Source organism: Medicago sativa, chromosome 8 (assembly GCF_051527215.1).
Source record: "Medicago sativa cultivar Bolivia chromosome 8, Bolivia_mono, whole genome shotgun sequence".
Classification (NCBI taxonomy): Eukaryota; Viridiplantae; Streptophyta; class Magnoliopsida; order Fabales; family Fabaceae; genus Medicago; species Medicago sativa.
The window spans coordinates 72798664-72814335 of NC_140756.1; the positions used below are offsets into that span (position 1 = coordinate 72798664).

The 15672-nt window shown below is 33.6% G+C and overlaps 2 protein-coding genes, 1 long non-coding RNA gene and 1 pseudogene across 3 annotated transcripts; 1 reads left to right on the forward strand and 3 right to left on the reverse strand.

Annotated features, from left to right (window-relative positions):
* Positions 1 to 608: 608 nt before the first annotated feature.
* Positions 609 to 1784, reverse strand: LOC146901269 (uncharacterized). Its single transcript, XR_015021744.1, has 2 exons — positions 1485 to 1784; positions 609 to 1314 (listed from the first exon to the last, which is right to left on the reverse strand). It is a non-coding gene; the product is annotated as an uncharacterized LOC146901269 (long non-coding RNA).
* Positions 1785 to 7610: 5826 nt separating this feature from the next.
* On the forward strand, positions 7611 to 8723 carry LOC146901270 (glucan endo-1,3-beta-glucosidase 8 pseudogene; annotated as a pseudogene).
* LOC146901271 (uncharacterized) lies at positions 8155 to 12231 on the reverse strand. The gene is made up of 13 exons (XM_085737042.1): positions 12171 to 12231; positions 11742 to 11862; positions 11595 to 11649; positions 11215 to 11323; positions 11063 to 11115; positions 10770 to 10850; positions 10599 to 10677; positions 10366 to 10495; positions 9257 to 10208; positions 9044 to 9137; positions 8908 to 8958; positions 8621 to 8781; positions 8155 to 8435 (listed from the first exon to the last, which is right to left on the reverse strand). The coding sequence occupies exons 1-9, from the start codon at positions 12229 to 12231 to the stop codon at positions 9761 to 9763; spliced, it is 1137 nt and encodes a 378-aa protein (XP_085593168.1). The 3' UTR covers positions 8155 to 8435; positions 8621 to 8781; positions 8908 to 8958; positions 9044 to 9137; positions 9257 to 9760.
* On the reverse strand, positions 12171 to 14609 carry LOC146901272 (glucose-6-phosphate 1-dehydrogenase, chloroplastic-like). Its single transcript, XM_085737043.1, has 6 exons — positions 14503 to 14609; positions 14058 to 14122; positions 13658 to 13709; positions 13156 to 13305; positions 12948 to 13068; positions 12171 to 12631 (listed from the first exon to the last, which is right to left on the reverse strand). Exons 1-6 carry the CDS (start codon positions 14607 to 14609, stop codon positions 12554 to 12556), a joined length of 573 nt encoding a protein of 190 aa, XP_085593169.1. The 3' UTR covers positions 12171 to 12553.
* Between the last annotated feature and the right edge of the window lie 1063 nt (positions 14610 to 15672).

Consider the following 15672-nt stretch of genomic DNA (forward strand, 5'->3'; position numbering starts at 1 on the left):
GCTTGTGGAAACGGTGGCAAGACTGGATTTGATAATTGACGAAGTTGAAGAACTTGGGAGGTTGGCGTGTTTCTGTTAGTTGTGAGAAACCCAGAGTTGATGTTTTGGAGAACCATTTACCTTCTCATGGAGGAGAATGATTCTGATTGGGAGCAGGGAAATACATTAATTTCATGATATATAATATCGATAATTTACTAATTTATAAATGATTGTGATGATGTATATGTTACATTATGTTTTATCATCAGACTATGTACAATGGTAATTTTGGATGAGGTCCCATATTTTTATACTTCAAATCTATTCCTTTTCATTATGTTTTATCAACATTGTTTGGAACAAATTAAGAACCAAATTCTGCTTAAGTTAAGAATGTTTGGAACTCAAGCTAACATGGTACGTATTAGAGTCAAATGCCTAATGTCTTACTAGTTGATTTAAACCAATAAGCTAAAAAAAATAAGGAAGCAGGCCTGTGTCTGAGCGTGGTTTTGAATTGCGGTTGAAGTTATGTTGTGAACCTTGAAATAACAAATGAAGAACGTTACTGTTGCAACTACAGTTGCAGAAAAATGTGAGTGATACAAGAACATAATCTAACTCTCTTTCCAAATGTTGAGCCCAAACTATACACATCAATTAACTGTGTACCACTCTTACAAGCAAGTGCAGATTTCTATAACTCAATTCCAAGTTGATGACTGTAAAGATCAAAGTGGTATTAACTAATAACAGAAAAGGCAAAATGCAAATGGTATGAAAATCAATAGGCAATCCGTAATAAAAATAACATAATGCAAAAGTAGGCAAATTAGTTGCATTGGCATAATGCAAAGCAAATACTAAACCATATGTTTGATAGCAATATACTAATGTAAACCAGGATGCAGTCAATAAAAGCAGCAATATAAAATTACAACCCAAATGGCAAACCAGTTGTAGTTACCACTCCATCAACTGCCATCCTGGCCACCAAGATAGTCATCAAGCTCCTCTGGCACTAGCTGCACACGCTTCTACTGCTCATCAACACCCACCTCCTGATCCTCAACATCACTCTCCGCGTGCTCCTCCATCTCCATCTAGGGCTTGTATTGTGCCTAAGGCTCAGGCTCATGATCGTTCCCCTGAGATGTTCCCACGCCATTAGCATCGGCATGGCGTGCCCTTTCCATGCCCCTGCCACTACCACGCATGGCCACTCTCCCCTCCGCTCGCAACCTCTCCAAACACTCTCTCCTAACAGAAGCATGCATTGCTTCCATCGCTCCTAGTGCGTTCAACAGGATCCATACCTGTAACATGCATAATCTGGTAACACACAAAAAATCGGTCAAAAACTCGGCCTACTGGTATACTTCGGATTATAAAATCTGAACTGCAACAATACAATTCAGATTTTATAATTCGAACGTATACAATTCTTAGAAGAAAAAAAAATTGAACTCAAAGGCTTGCATGCAGAGGGAATGAGACCTAACCTTCACTTTGGTGTTTGATAAAGCTTCAAATTTGATGATTTTGAGGAAAAAAAACTCTAAGATTGGACCAATTTGTGGGTTTCAGATTTTCGGATAAGGGAGAGAGAATGTGAAATGTGAAACATAAAACTGGAAAATGGGAGAAGTTGACGATCTTGCTTTTATATATCAAAATGTTTCAGATTTTAATTCCCGAACTGGTTTTCGGATTCTAAAATCCGAAGGGTATTTTAGAAAGAAAAAAAATAGGCACGTGAGAAACGCATAGGGTAAGAAAAGTAGTAGTTAATTGAGATTTGACTCGTTTAACAGGCGGCCCCTAGCTTGCTGAGACTAAGTCTTGCATGTGCATGAATCATTTTCACTCCTTTGATTTAAGTCTTGCCGGCGGCCCCATGCTGCATGACTATTTGTCTGTTATAATATGGTGCTTCTTGATGACACTTTCTCAACCAAACAAAATTCTTACCTCCGATTTAACATGCAAGTCTTTATTGCAAATTTACGTTTAAACAAACCCCCTTCTTTTTAATTTTAATTTTTCTTTAAAAACAAATTGTTTGTTTGTTTCATAATATTATGAATATGGTTGAGGGTTTTAAACATTACTATATCCAACAAAAAAAAGTAGAGGAGAAAAGCTTCATTATCTCATAATCAAACTAGTTTTAAATATAAATATATAACTCGTTGATTTTATAAAATTTAAAATCAACTGTAGCACATTGAAATATATATATATATATTTTAACAGAGAAATATATATTACTCCATAATTTAGAGAGAAATGCTATTAGCAGCATAGTTTTTACCCTACTGAAAGGGTGAAAAAATGTCCTTTAGCTTAAGAGTAATGATATTTTGACATCCATTTGATGACAACTTTGTTGACAACCTCGTTTTTCTCACTTCTTATTGGTCAAAAACAATGGAGAGAGAAAAAGGAAGAGAGAGGATAACAATATCATGTGAGTATGAGAGAGAAAGTTGTTCAAAAGTTGTCAAAAAATGGTTGTCAAAATATCATTTCTCTTAGCTTAAATTGCATGCTTTGTGAAAAAGTGATGGCTACCCTTTTTCCAAGAGGAAAAGGGAGTCTGTTCTGTTGCCAATTACAGTATGAATTATCTGAGAATAAAGGGGCCACTAGTTTCCAGCTTCCCGTGAACCAAAGGGCACCTTAAATGCTACTCCCTCTCACCATGTGTGTAAGTATCCTTAGCATTTTTCACATTTTTTAAGGAAAAATTGTTAGTTCAATTAATGTCTCTATTTTGTGTGTTAATATTATCAAATTGTCCTTTGTTTGTAAGTTATTAAATTTGATTTTTCATGTTTTAAGACAAGTTAGTAGTATTAATTAGGTGTATGTTTAAGAAAAAATAATAAATTCATATAGTAATTTATAGGGTCAGAGGGAGTACTAATCAAACTTTTATGGTATTGCTTTCTTGCACACTGCCCACTGCCTTTCTAAATGCTACTACTCTAATAACATTTAATCAACTCATAATCTAAATTTTTTTAACACTTAAAGTATACTTAATTTAAACATAAAATAGTTTTATGTTGAATACATAGTTTATATACGGGTTGAATTGTGATAAAAGAATAGTAAAATTGTTAGCGGCCAACATTCGGTGGGATTTAGTCCCACATCAGATCGATAGGACTCTTGAGAAGAGTTTATAAAGAGGAGGCACTTCTCACTGTACAAGCCGGTTTTATAAGGATGAGTTAGGCCCCACTTTTCGTGACATGGTATCAGAGCCTATCGGGTCTATCGTTGGACTTCATGCATCGTCCACGCTTCAGGCCCATTGGGCCGGACTGAAGTGTGAGGATATGTGTTAGCGGCCAACACTCGGTGGGATTTAGTCCCACATTGGATAGATAGGACTTTTGAGAAGAGTTTATAAAGAGGATGCACTCCTCACTGTACAAGCTGGTTTTGGAGTTATGACCCGATTTTCGTGACATGGTATTAGAGCCGATCAGGTCTATCGTTGGGCTTCATGCATCATCCACACTTCTAGCCCAACCATTGGGCCGGGCTGAAGCATGAGTATGTGTTAGCGGCCGACACTCGGTGGGATTTAGTCCCACATTGGATAGATAGGACTTTTGAGAAGAGTTTATAAAGAGGATGCACTCCTCACTGTACAAGCTGGTTTTGGAGTTATGACCCGATTTTCGTGACATGGTATTAGAGCCTATCAGGTCTATCGTTGGGCTTCATGCATCATCCACACTTCTAGCCCAACCATTGGGCCGGGCTGAAGCATGAGTATGTGTTAGCGGCCGACACTCGGTGGGATTTAGTCCTACATTGGATAGATAGGACTCTTGAGAAGAGTCATAAAGTACAAGCCGGTTTTGTAAGCTTTAGGCCCATTGGGCCGGGTTGAAGCGTGAGGGTGTGTGTTAGCGGCCAACACTCGGTGGGATTTAGTCTCACATCAGATAGATAGGACTCTTAAAAAGAGTCCTAAAGAGGAGGCACTCCTCGCTGTACAAGCAGGCCCAACCATTGGGCCGGGCTGAAGCATGAGTATGTGTTAGCGGCCGACACTCGGTGGGATTTAGTCCTACATTGGATAGATAGGACTCTTGAGAAGAGTCATAAAGTACAAGCCGGTTTTGTAAGCTTTAGGCCCATTGGGCCGGGTTGAAGCGTGAGGGTGTGTGTTAGCGGCCAACACTCGGTGGGATTTAGTCTCACATCAGATAGATAGGACTCTTAAAAAGAGTCCTAAAGAGGAGGCACTCCTCGCTGTACAAGCAGGTTTTGTAAGGATGAGGTAGACCCCGACTTTTTAAGGATGAGTTAGGCACCTATTTTCGTGACAAAAATCACACGTATAACTCTGAGCACAAGTTGTAGTCAAGCCTGATAAAGAATCTGATACAAATATAAAATGATAAAAAAAGCAGTAGCCAAAACCAGAAAAATGAAAATAACACAAGCAGTTATAATTAGTATCTAATTAAGACTTGAGAAAGCTACTCTCATTAAAGCTTCGAGCACTTTATAGTGTAACGCATGTGAGCATAAACTTGACATCTCTAGTTTTTTCTCCCTATACTAGTTACAAACCCGTGCTTCGCACGGGGGTTCAGTAACGTATTTGACAAAATATTATATTGAAAGGATAGATTGCGAAATGACAGATAATTATAAACCATAATACAATATTTAGAGTACTCTTGCATTACGGATTACAAAATTAAATCTTCAAAATGGCTTGATCACGAGTAACAAATAAAAACATATTTAGTCAGCGGTAGAAACACTTTTGTAGTAATAATTGATATCTATCTATAAACCAATGAAAACCATATTACCAAAGCTACCTGATTTGTATTATTTTGACTTTCAACTTCAACGTATATAAATCCTTTCACATTATCTACAGCAAAGGCAGATATTAACTGCGATTTAGTATCCAGTTCTTTCAGGTGAACAAATTTCTGCATCAGATAGATAGCTGAAAGCTTCTCTACTTGATTTATATCATTTTGTGTTTTAGCTTCAACGTATATAAATCTTTTCACATGATCTACAGGAAAGGATAGGGATGTCAATGGATAGCCATGGGTACGGATAATATGATACTCGTCCCCGCCCCGTTGGATAAATTTGATACCCCTGCCAGCCCCGTATCCTCGTGGGTGCCCACTATACGGGTACCCGTGGGTATTGAATTACGTATTTTTTTAAAAAATTTAATCTAAAGGATAGATGTTTTAAACCACATTTAAAACATATTGTCATTGAAATATTATACAAAATATACATGCCAGCATACAACAACTTCCAAAAGATTAGAACTTTTCTTCAAGCAAGATTATTTCTACGAACCACCTCAACAAATAACATTGTAGGAGGAACACCCAAATCGAATAGCAGCTTGTCGCCCTCTTGTAGGTGATTGTCCCTAACAAACTGGAACCAACCTTCTCCCAAGGATTTTTCAGCCTTGTTACGCTCAACGGTAATGAGGCGGCAATCGTATTCCTGACCGGTAAGCACATCAATCAACTGCATTGTCTTTCTTGTAGTTGTATTTTTCAAAGAAACAATTGCATTTTTCTCATTCTAGCAAATTAAAGGAAAGAGCAGAATATGAGTGAAAATGCAAACTTCATATTCATATATAAAAAAAGGTAAAAAAATAAAAAAAAATCTAAGTTTGAAAAAAATCTAATCTAATATAACAATAAAAAAAGGGTCCTTAAACGCATGGTTATTTGATTTTTTTAAAAAATAATATAAAGGATGGAAAAAATCAAGAATAAAAGAAAATTGTCAAAGAATGGATAATAGTTACTATAGCCATTTTTTAATATCTAAATTTATTTGAATCTTGAAATAAAGGGAAATGGAGAGAAGTTTCTTTGCAACACTCTTTATAGTTCTCACACAATTTTTTTTTTTTTTTATGGTTCAAGTTAACGTTATAGTTCAAGTATCAGCTAACAAATACTGTTACAAAGTAAGTATCGGATATCTCATATAATCCATTAGATATTAAGTTGTTAAATAATGTGTGGCCTAGGAAAAACTTCTTTTACTCTAATTAAGATTAAGATTGTGATGATGATAAATGAATACGCTTAACACTAATGCAAAACATGCTGGTAGTGCCTGGCATTATAACTGAACTAAGGAACGAATCTCTGTGTGTGTGTGTGTGTATATATATATATATATATGTATATATATATATATATATGTATGTATATATATATATGTATGTATATATATATATATATGTATGTATATATATATATATATATATGTATGTATATATATATATATATATGTATGTATATATATATATATATATATATATATATATATATATATATATATATATATATATATATATATATATATATATATATGGGCAATGCTACAACACACCCACCCATTTTTGTGAAGGTGTGTTTTAGCATTGAACACCTTCTTTGTTTGGACAAAACACTCCAACTTTCCTTTATCAAAACAAGTCAAGTTGAAGGGCAAATATGTAAAACACAAATTATAATTAACATAAATTTTTTATTCTAGCTCTCCCAGGTAATCACACCGCACTCTTTCAGTTCTATCCCTCCAACTACCACCATCGGATTCTCCATCGCCAGAATCTTCAACTCAGTCCTTCATCAACCGCTGTCAACAATGAAATTTGCGATGTGTTTTTGTTTCAATTCGATGACCACCGTTCCTTATGTTCTATCTTCAAAACATGACCACCACAATTCGTCGTCCAATTACAATCTCCTATGGTGGTGTTTTGTTTGTACCTGTAAATATGATATTAATTTGGTTTTTAACTGTTCAATATTGTTATATTGTTTCTTATGTTTGGTTGGGGTTTGTTCCATATAAACAAAAAAAAGTTGCTTGTTTAAAGGAAATTGTTTAACGAAATCATAGAGACAATTGAAATTGAAATTGAAGAAGAGAACTTTGTGTTAATTAGAAAAGTGGAAATACATTGCTAAAGGGTATGGGTTAGAAACCCCAATTTTCCTCTCCCAGTACCTGCATAATGTCTTTGATTGGGAAGGAAAGGTTTTTTTGTTCTTACGAGAAGGGAAAGAAGAGCTGAAATAAAAAAATATTAATTATAAATTGTGTTTTACATATTTACCCTTTAGTTTGACTTGTTTTAATAAAAGAAAATTGGAGTTTTTTGTCCAAACAAAGAAGGTGTTCAATGCTAAAACACACCTTCACAAAAATGAGTGGGTGTGTTGTAGCATTGCCCTATATATATATATAAATATTCCATTCAAGAAATTCTTTTTTTGGTATTATTGTTAAAAGTAAGAAAGAGAGAGAAAAAAGTTGCAATTTTAAGTCCTTGTTTTATTTTATGTACCTTATTTGTGAAGACATGCAATGAAACACAAGCACTGAGAAAAAATAACTAACTCTGAACATCTATAAATTCTCGTTCCTTGAATCACACGTTCCCTTTTCTTTTTTCACTCCCATTTCTTTGGATTCTGTTCTTTCATTATTCTTGAAACTCAGAAGAAAAAAAATTGGCACAAGAAAATGCAACTCATCATTATCTAATGACATTACTCTTCATCATTATTTTCTTCTTAAGTATGGCTTCATGTGGTTATGGAGTTGGAGTCAAGTGGGGAACCATGGCCACTCACCAACTTCCTCCAAACAACGTCGTTAAAATGCTTCAAGAAAATGGCTTTGATAAACTCAAACTGTTTGATGCTGATGAATGGGTTATGACAGCTTTGTTAGGGACTGATATTGAGGTTATGTTAGCAATTCCTAATAATATGTTGGAAGAAATAAGCAAGGATCCTAAAGTTGCTGATTCTTGGGTTTATGAAAATGTCACCAGCTACTTGTACCCTGGTGGATTAAACATCAAGTTAAGCATTTTTTTTAATCCTATAACCATATTCAACATTCATTCATCACATTACATGCACATTATATCTTGCATTTTCTTTAATTTTTCCTTTACTCACTGTGCTTTTACCATGTCTTTCATTTTTCTTGGTCTAATTCTTGTTCAAAAAAAAAGACATTGTAGATTACCAGTTTGTAGCAATGGTTTTTTGTACCTTTTCTGCTCATATTTCTGAAGGCTGCAGGAGTTGATATTGTACTTTTTCTAATGCCATATTCTGTCTATAATCTTCATCTATTTAGCTTCTTGAACTGACAGTGTTTAGTTGATTATATCTTAACTCTACATTTATGATACAAATATTGCAGATACATTGCACTTGGCAATGAACCTTTCCTCAAGGAATATAATGGAACATATCTAATGTACACTCTACCAGCTCTTAAGAATATACAAACATCTCTCAACAATGCAGGACTTGGTTCAAGCATCAAAGCCACAGTTCCATTCAATGCTGATGTATATTATTCACCAGACTCAAATCTAGAGCATAATCCTAAATCAAATAATAAGTTTAGGTTAATATTAGAAAATGATTTATTGAATAAGATATCTTATTGATCAAAATTTCAAAATGAAACTTCTTAAAATGTAAAGAAACAATCTCATAGAATTAATTATAAAGTAGAGGTCATAAAGAGCAATAAGTAAAATATACAGAACTTGATTCTCAACACCTACAATCATTCTTTCTTCCCATATCTGTCTCGGACTATATGACTAAACTGACTGTGTGAAAATATGAACTTAGGTGGAGGCCCCTCATGGTAAAAGCTTGGCATAGAGCTTGCTTTAAATTTTAAACTTCTCCTCAACTGTTTGATGGCTTCTTATTTCTCATCCTTAATCGTTGAACAAATTAGAGTGAGAAAACTAACATAAATTTATATCTATAAGAAGAAAAGAAGTAACAGAATGACAATGTAATTCATGGTTTTTTTTGAGATAATAAATAAATCCCTTTTTACCTTGCTTCTTTTTTATTCTTCTCAGCTTCCATTGCTTGATTTTGAATAGAACTATGACACAAATAAAAGGGGATGCTCCGATCAATTTGAGATGAAAACCCTATTGAAACAAAACTAATTAATCAACAAATTTTACCTCCTTTCTTCTTTGTGCACGTTCAGCTGACCAAAAGCTTGGAGCAGAAGCAACAGTCGCCCTGGATTTGAACGACCTCACAGAAATTGCAGTTCTTTACATGGTCACGGAGAAAATTATAAGATAAAGTAAAAAAAATATCATTGCTAGAATAAGGAAAACTTGAGATGAGATTTTGACACCCTTTGACTATAAGGTTTATAAGAGCATTACCCAGAAGCAACTGAACATGAATCGTCCTCGTTAAAATGTTTCTTGTTATCAGGTTTCAATGGTTTCCTTGAAACTGAAGGAGACTTCAACTGCAAGGCACAAACAGTCAAAACAAAAGTTTCGAAACTAACTCTGAGTACATAATAATAAATTAACCATAAACATTTCACTATCTGAATATCCTATGCCCATTGCACTATATAACAAAGAAGTGTCAGAACAAAAGAAATTGAATGGTTAAGTGAATGTACAATCTTTCACAAATAAGTTATAAAGTTAAATTGTTTCACAAAATCTTTCTATAGAAAACCAAAATCAATTATCTTACATAGGTATAGATTCAAGGCTGAAATAGAAATTAAAGAATGCTTCCAAAGGGTTTTACCCAAGTGATTTTATGAAATGGACTATATAGGTTCTATTGTTGAAATAATCTTTCACTTATATCTTGGAACATTACATATCTATTTTAACATAGATATATAAGAATACATATATTTTCCCCTATGTTCCAGTTAGAAAAATATTAAATTTAGAAATATAACAGAGTTCATTTTCAGTGTTTGTATAACTCATCTGAAGTGGAAAATTTCCCATCAAATCTGAGGGTTGAATGAACCTATCTATGAAAAACTCTTTGTTGCAAGAACCTTCCATTTCCATTGCATATGCTTTTGGTGAAATTGAAGATGTTCTTTGCTCATAGCTAGAAGCTGCATCTGATTTTGAACTCTCTGATTTCAAAAGGTTCAATTCATTGGATAATAATATCTCTGGTGCTTTCTCTTGACTCTTATTAGCATTTTCCTCTCCATTATTCTCAACCTCAGACAATGGTTTATGAGTCACAGGATCTATACCTTTTTGCCTCAGTCTCTTCTTCAAACATGAGTTCCATAGATTCATTTCATTGTCTGTCCTTCCCGGCAATTGCGCCGCAATTTGAGACCATCTGATAAGAAGAAAATGAACATAATTTTTTAAAACGGACAATATTAGTATTGTTAGTATTATACCGAGAGTGAGATCGAGCCCTCGACCTCCTTATCACTCTTGCTTAACCATAGGAGAAGATAAAAATAGGGACTAAGTTAGTAGTTGAAATTTACCTATTTCCTAGTACTGCATGAAGTTCAACAATGTGATTTTCTTCCTCTTGTGAGAATGTTCCTCTTTTTAAATCAGGTCTTAAGTAATTGATCCACCTAAGCCTGCAGCTCTTACCACATCTTTGCAAACCTGATAATATTAAACAAAAATTCAAAACTAAAAGATGATTAATAACAATTTTGACATTATATTATTATATGCTAATGGAGATAAAATTGGATAATTAATTTACCTGCTTGCTTAGGTACTGAACTCCAACATCCATGACCATACGTTGTTCTATCAGCAACAATATTTATTCTGCAGGTGGACTTTCATTTCATATCTAATATTCTATGGTATCTACGAATTTTGCTAACATGTATCTAATATTCTATTTTAACTATGAATTTTGCTAACATACCTTGTCTAGAATTGTTTCTATCACATCATCCGCCAACTTCATTTCAAACTCGAAAAGAAGTGCAATTAACATTTGCTTGACCTGTCAGACATCACCAAATAAGGGAAAGAAAAGCAAATTCAAATTAAAATGATATCAATGAGAAGAGGATAAATGTCATAGCAGCAAAGAATAATGTCAAAAACCAAGACCAGAAAAAAAGTTTTCACTTGGGAATAAAATCATAAAATTCAGTGGATTAACAAACGTGTCATTTTCATTGAGGGTATATGAACAAATAATAATCATCTCACCTCTGGACGCTCTATAAAGCCAGTAATGTGCAAATCATAGAGCCTAAATGAGACTGCAGGAAAATCCCAAACATAATATATCAGGACAGACAGATCAAAGTGAGGAATTTAAGGTAAACAACAATAAGTGGAGGATTCAATTTTTAACTCACATTCTATATTGTCTTCTAGCGCTGCGTTCGGGTGGAAGACATTGAGAGATCTAACGAAGTCATCAAAATCAACAACACCCTTTCTCTTGACATCAAATAGATCAAAGATCTGCACGTATAAATTTCTGACATCGTATCAATGGATATCCAGTCAATTGAAAAAGTTATTTCACAAGAATGGCTGAGTTTCATCTTGGTAAATGAAAGAAGAGTCATGAGGGGACATTATTAAAAAGTCATCAAAAAGAATATCACTGATATGAATGAAAGGATATCAATGATGCAAGCACAAATTCGCCAGGTAAACAACAATAAGTAGAGGAGATATTAAATTAGTGCAACATGAAAGATTACCCTTTTAAATTAAATTATCTAAGTGCGAGTATAAGATTTTGACCATTCTTTATAAGACCTTCATTAGGATTGATGTTGACACTGAAAAGGATAAAAAAATTAGGTATCAATAAATACTCAATAGATTAGCATTCCATTTACTCATTGCGTTTAAGAAATTGAAAGATACTTACTCTGTCATGTAACACAAATAATCTGACTTATCCCAAGTCTGACTGAGCTGCTCCAAAAGTCCATTTGTTGTCCAGGAATCACCTTCACCGGAGAAGGCAGGTTGAGATGCAACTATCTTTTCTACAATAACAATACTATCATTCCTTTTTTTTTTTTTGAAGAAGCCAATACTATCATTCCTAATTGTATCTCGTCTAGTATTAGCACTCCTCTAGCACAACATTCCGATCTCCGCTACATTGATTTACCTTCGTGTTGATTTTTATGGCTAACACTTCATCTCATACAACATTGCCAATGATATCAAACAATGCGCATGAAGAAATATAAGTTTCAAAGTAAAAAGAGTGTCTCATATTGCAAAGACGGAATTAAACATATTATTGTCATAATATTGTGTTCCAACAAAATGATGGAAATGCTGATACCTTTTTCAGATTCAAAATGCTTCTGAAGTGCAATAGCCCCGTTTGGGTGAAGAACTACCATCCTTGTAATATCAATTACTGCATACAAAAAGCATACATGAAGTAAGAAAACCATTTTCCTTAAGACCAGAGAAGTTTACTGATTAAGAAGCAGGCATACTATAAAACAAATTTGATCCAATGGTTTTACAGAGATAACAGCACAACACAAGAAATAAAATTCAGAAACTTCAACTGACCAGGAAATATAAATTCTCCCAAATAGTCTCACAAATGTTTATGTTAGTAGATAACCTCAAATAAATCAATCCAAACATGCCTCTAGACAATAAATGCTACAACAATGGACTACCATAACACAACTAAGTTATGACAGAAAGTTATTAACAAATATAATGGACAAACGTTCCATGTTTTTGCAGCAAAGATCGACGAATCGACTGAGTAGGATGAACCTTGACCTGACATCCATTAAGCAATTGAAAGTCATGAAAAATCACAATTATTTAAAACAGATGAATTAAAGGTCCATAACCATGAGTCTCTGAGGCGTAGCTCAAGTGGTTGAACTAAACCACCCAAATGATTTTGAGAAGAAAGTCCAGGTTTTAAACTCTGGCTTCTAGCATATACATCCTCCGACCTTATATTTAACCGAAAAAGGTACATGTATTTGTATCAAATAGATGAACCTTTCTACTTATATTTAAGGTCGGAGGGAGTAATATACTAAAAATTAATATTTGCCTATAAAAAAAGTATATAACCATATGAGACCTTTTCATTTCTAATGTCTTCTACATCCAAACTAACAGGGGTTTCCATTGCAAAGAGGGCTAGTATTTGAAGTAGATGATTCTGCATAATATGTCTAATTATACCATAATTGTCAAAGTACCTACACATGGAACAGATATGAAAATATATGAGAATCACCATTTTAAGATCATAAAAAGTGTAAATGCTGCAAAGGAAGAGAAGTTACCTGCCACGTCCTTCAGTACCAAAATCTTCTGAGAATATCAACTGTACATTTTTTATGTATTTCCTCGACCACAAAGGTTCAAAAATTAGATTTGAGAATCGGAGAACAAAAAGATTTTCCACAAGCTCTTTTCCAAGATAGTGATCGATCCTATATAATATTTTCCATTTTAAATAAAGCACTTTACAATCATTAAAATCTACAGATAATTAGACCATGTTTGGATTGGATTGTTTGAGTTTATCCACTGCCATAAACACTTCTAGGATTGTCTGAAGGAGCTCATGGAAACAATTTATGACATGTTTGTAAGTTGTTTTCAGCTTATTTTCATAAGCTCTCCAATATAGCTTATGAAAATAGATTATAGTTTATATAAAAACAATTTGACTTTTTTTTTATCTTGTTATAGAAATAGCTTATATATAAGCACTTATATGATAAGTGTGAATGGTATAAGCGCTTAATATATCCAAACACAGTCAAAGTGTAGTTAGAAAACCTGAAAATTTGATCCTCAGTCAGATACTGCTTGAATGATCTTGTTAAAGCAGCTGAGGACGCAAATGATTATGCCATCGCTCTCTACACTGCTTGCCAACCCTTCCTTCTAACTTCTCAGCTATTTGAGCCCATTTTCTTTCACCATATTGCTTCACCAACCTTATCAGTTTCCTTTAATCATCATACCAAATAAAACATATTAATAAAATAAAAGTTTAGTACAAATCATATAGTTCTAAATTGCAGCACGCAGTTCGCATAGACATGATCAAAGTGTATCCAAAACCACAATCAAACAACAAAACAAACCAATAACCATCTCCTAACCTCAAACCAACATAAACTGCTACCTTAGTAATCAAGAAAATCATTCTTTTGAGGCAGCAAACTCGATATACTTCCTTGACCCCAACCTTTTTCTACACGCTTCAGAATTTTCAATGCGATATTACTGCCAACATCCCTGTCAAGTAACAGAAAACATTTTGTCAAAATAAAAAAAAAAAGCAACAGGGATCATATCATTAGGAAATATTTAGATATTACATGCATATAATTATAAAATAACATGATCCATAACATATCAAATCTTAGATAAATATTTTAGAACCTTTTTATTCACTATGTTGGCATGCTTCTTATGTTTCCTTTATCAACTGCTGCAATAAAAGAAACTTGCAGTTCTGGAGGAACCTGAACATATAATTCACTCAATTAGTAGAAGCAATATATGTGAAACATAAAAAAAAAAATGAGTTAATCATCTGTCATTCAAAGCCACAAAGACATATAAATTGAAGTTATAAATTTTTGTAAATTTTTCTATACATGACCAATACTCACATGAAGACAATGAATTTGGTCCCATATCCAAATTCAAAGTAATCAATTTCAGAAAAATCTAACACTAAAACTGATCTGTAGAAACCAATTCCAGCACAGCAGTCCATAAAACCTATGATTGAATCATTCATATGAAATCAAACATTTCTGATTATTTTACTGTATGCAGCCAGCTTATAACTGCAACTTATGCAACTGGTCCCGTCTAAAAATTCAAAATCAATAAATTATTAAAAATCCTGCACTGAAGCTATTTTCTGCAGTAATTTTAAGAAAAACCTAGCTCATTTTTATAATCTCCTTTTTCATATACAATAAGAATCACTTCACCATAAAACCCATTCAATCAAATTATTCCAGTGGCTAAATCAATAAACCTTTCAATCATGCTATCATTCACACAAAATCAATTTAGTAAAAATACACAAACAAATCAACGCAATAACTTCAATTCTTAAAATCAAACATGCATAATGAACAGTTTACTTTTCATCAATCAATTTCATGTCTCATAACCCCTAAATTAGTTGATTTAGATTATGCATGAGGGATGAGGGAAAGGAAAACCCACCTTTAATTCTTTATGGTGATGGCAGCAAGCTCTGGTGCTCTTGTTTCCTTAAGTTCCTAGCTTCCATCTCCAATTACTCAGTCTTGAAGAACCCCTAATTTTTCTTTAGTTACTTCTTCTTTCTCAGAACCCTAATTCCATTTCTTCTACTCTTCTCCCTCTGCCTCACTCTCGACCTCAGACCCCTCTTACCCAAACTTAACATTCTTCTCACAAATCCTTCACAAATTTTCAATCAAACCCACATGCAAGATTAGAATTAGATTCAGCACTCAAACCAGAGAATATTACATTGATGAATTTAAGCATAATCACCTATACAATGAAAAAAGAAGCATAATCATGAATTCATGTTTTGGGACATATATTACTTTACTGTTTATTACTCAATTTCATAAAACCATAAAAATTCCCTTTTCCCCCAAATGAAAATCTAACTCTAAATTCATCAAATTTCTACATGCATGAGGGAAAGGAAACCAAAAACAACAAAAACAAAAACATAATCACACCAAAAACAGAATCAACAACAAAAAAAACCCAGAATCACCAAAACACAAAAGCTAAAACAAAAATAAAACAGATTACACACAAAATTC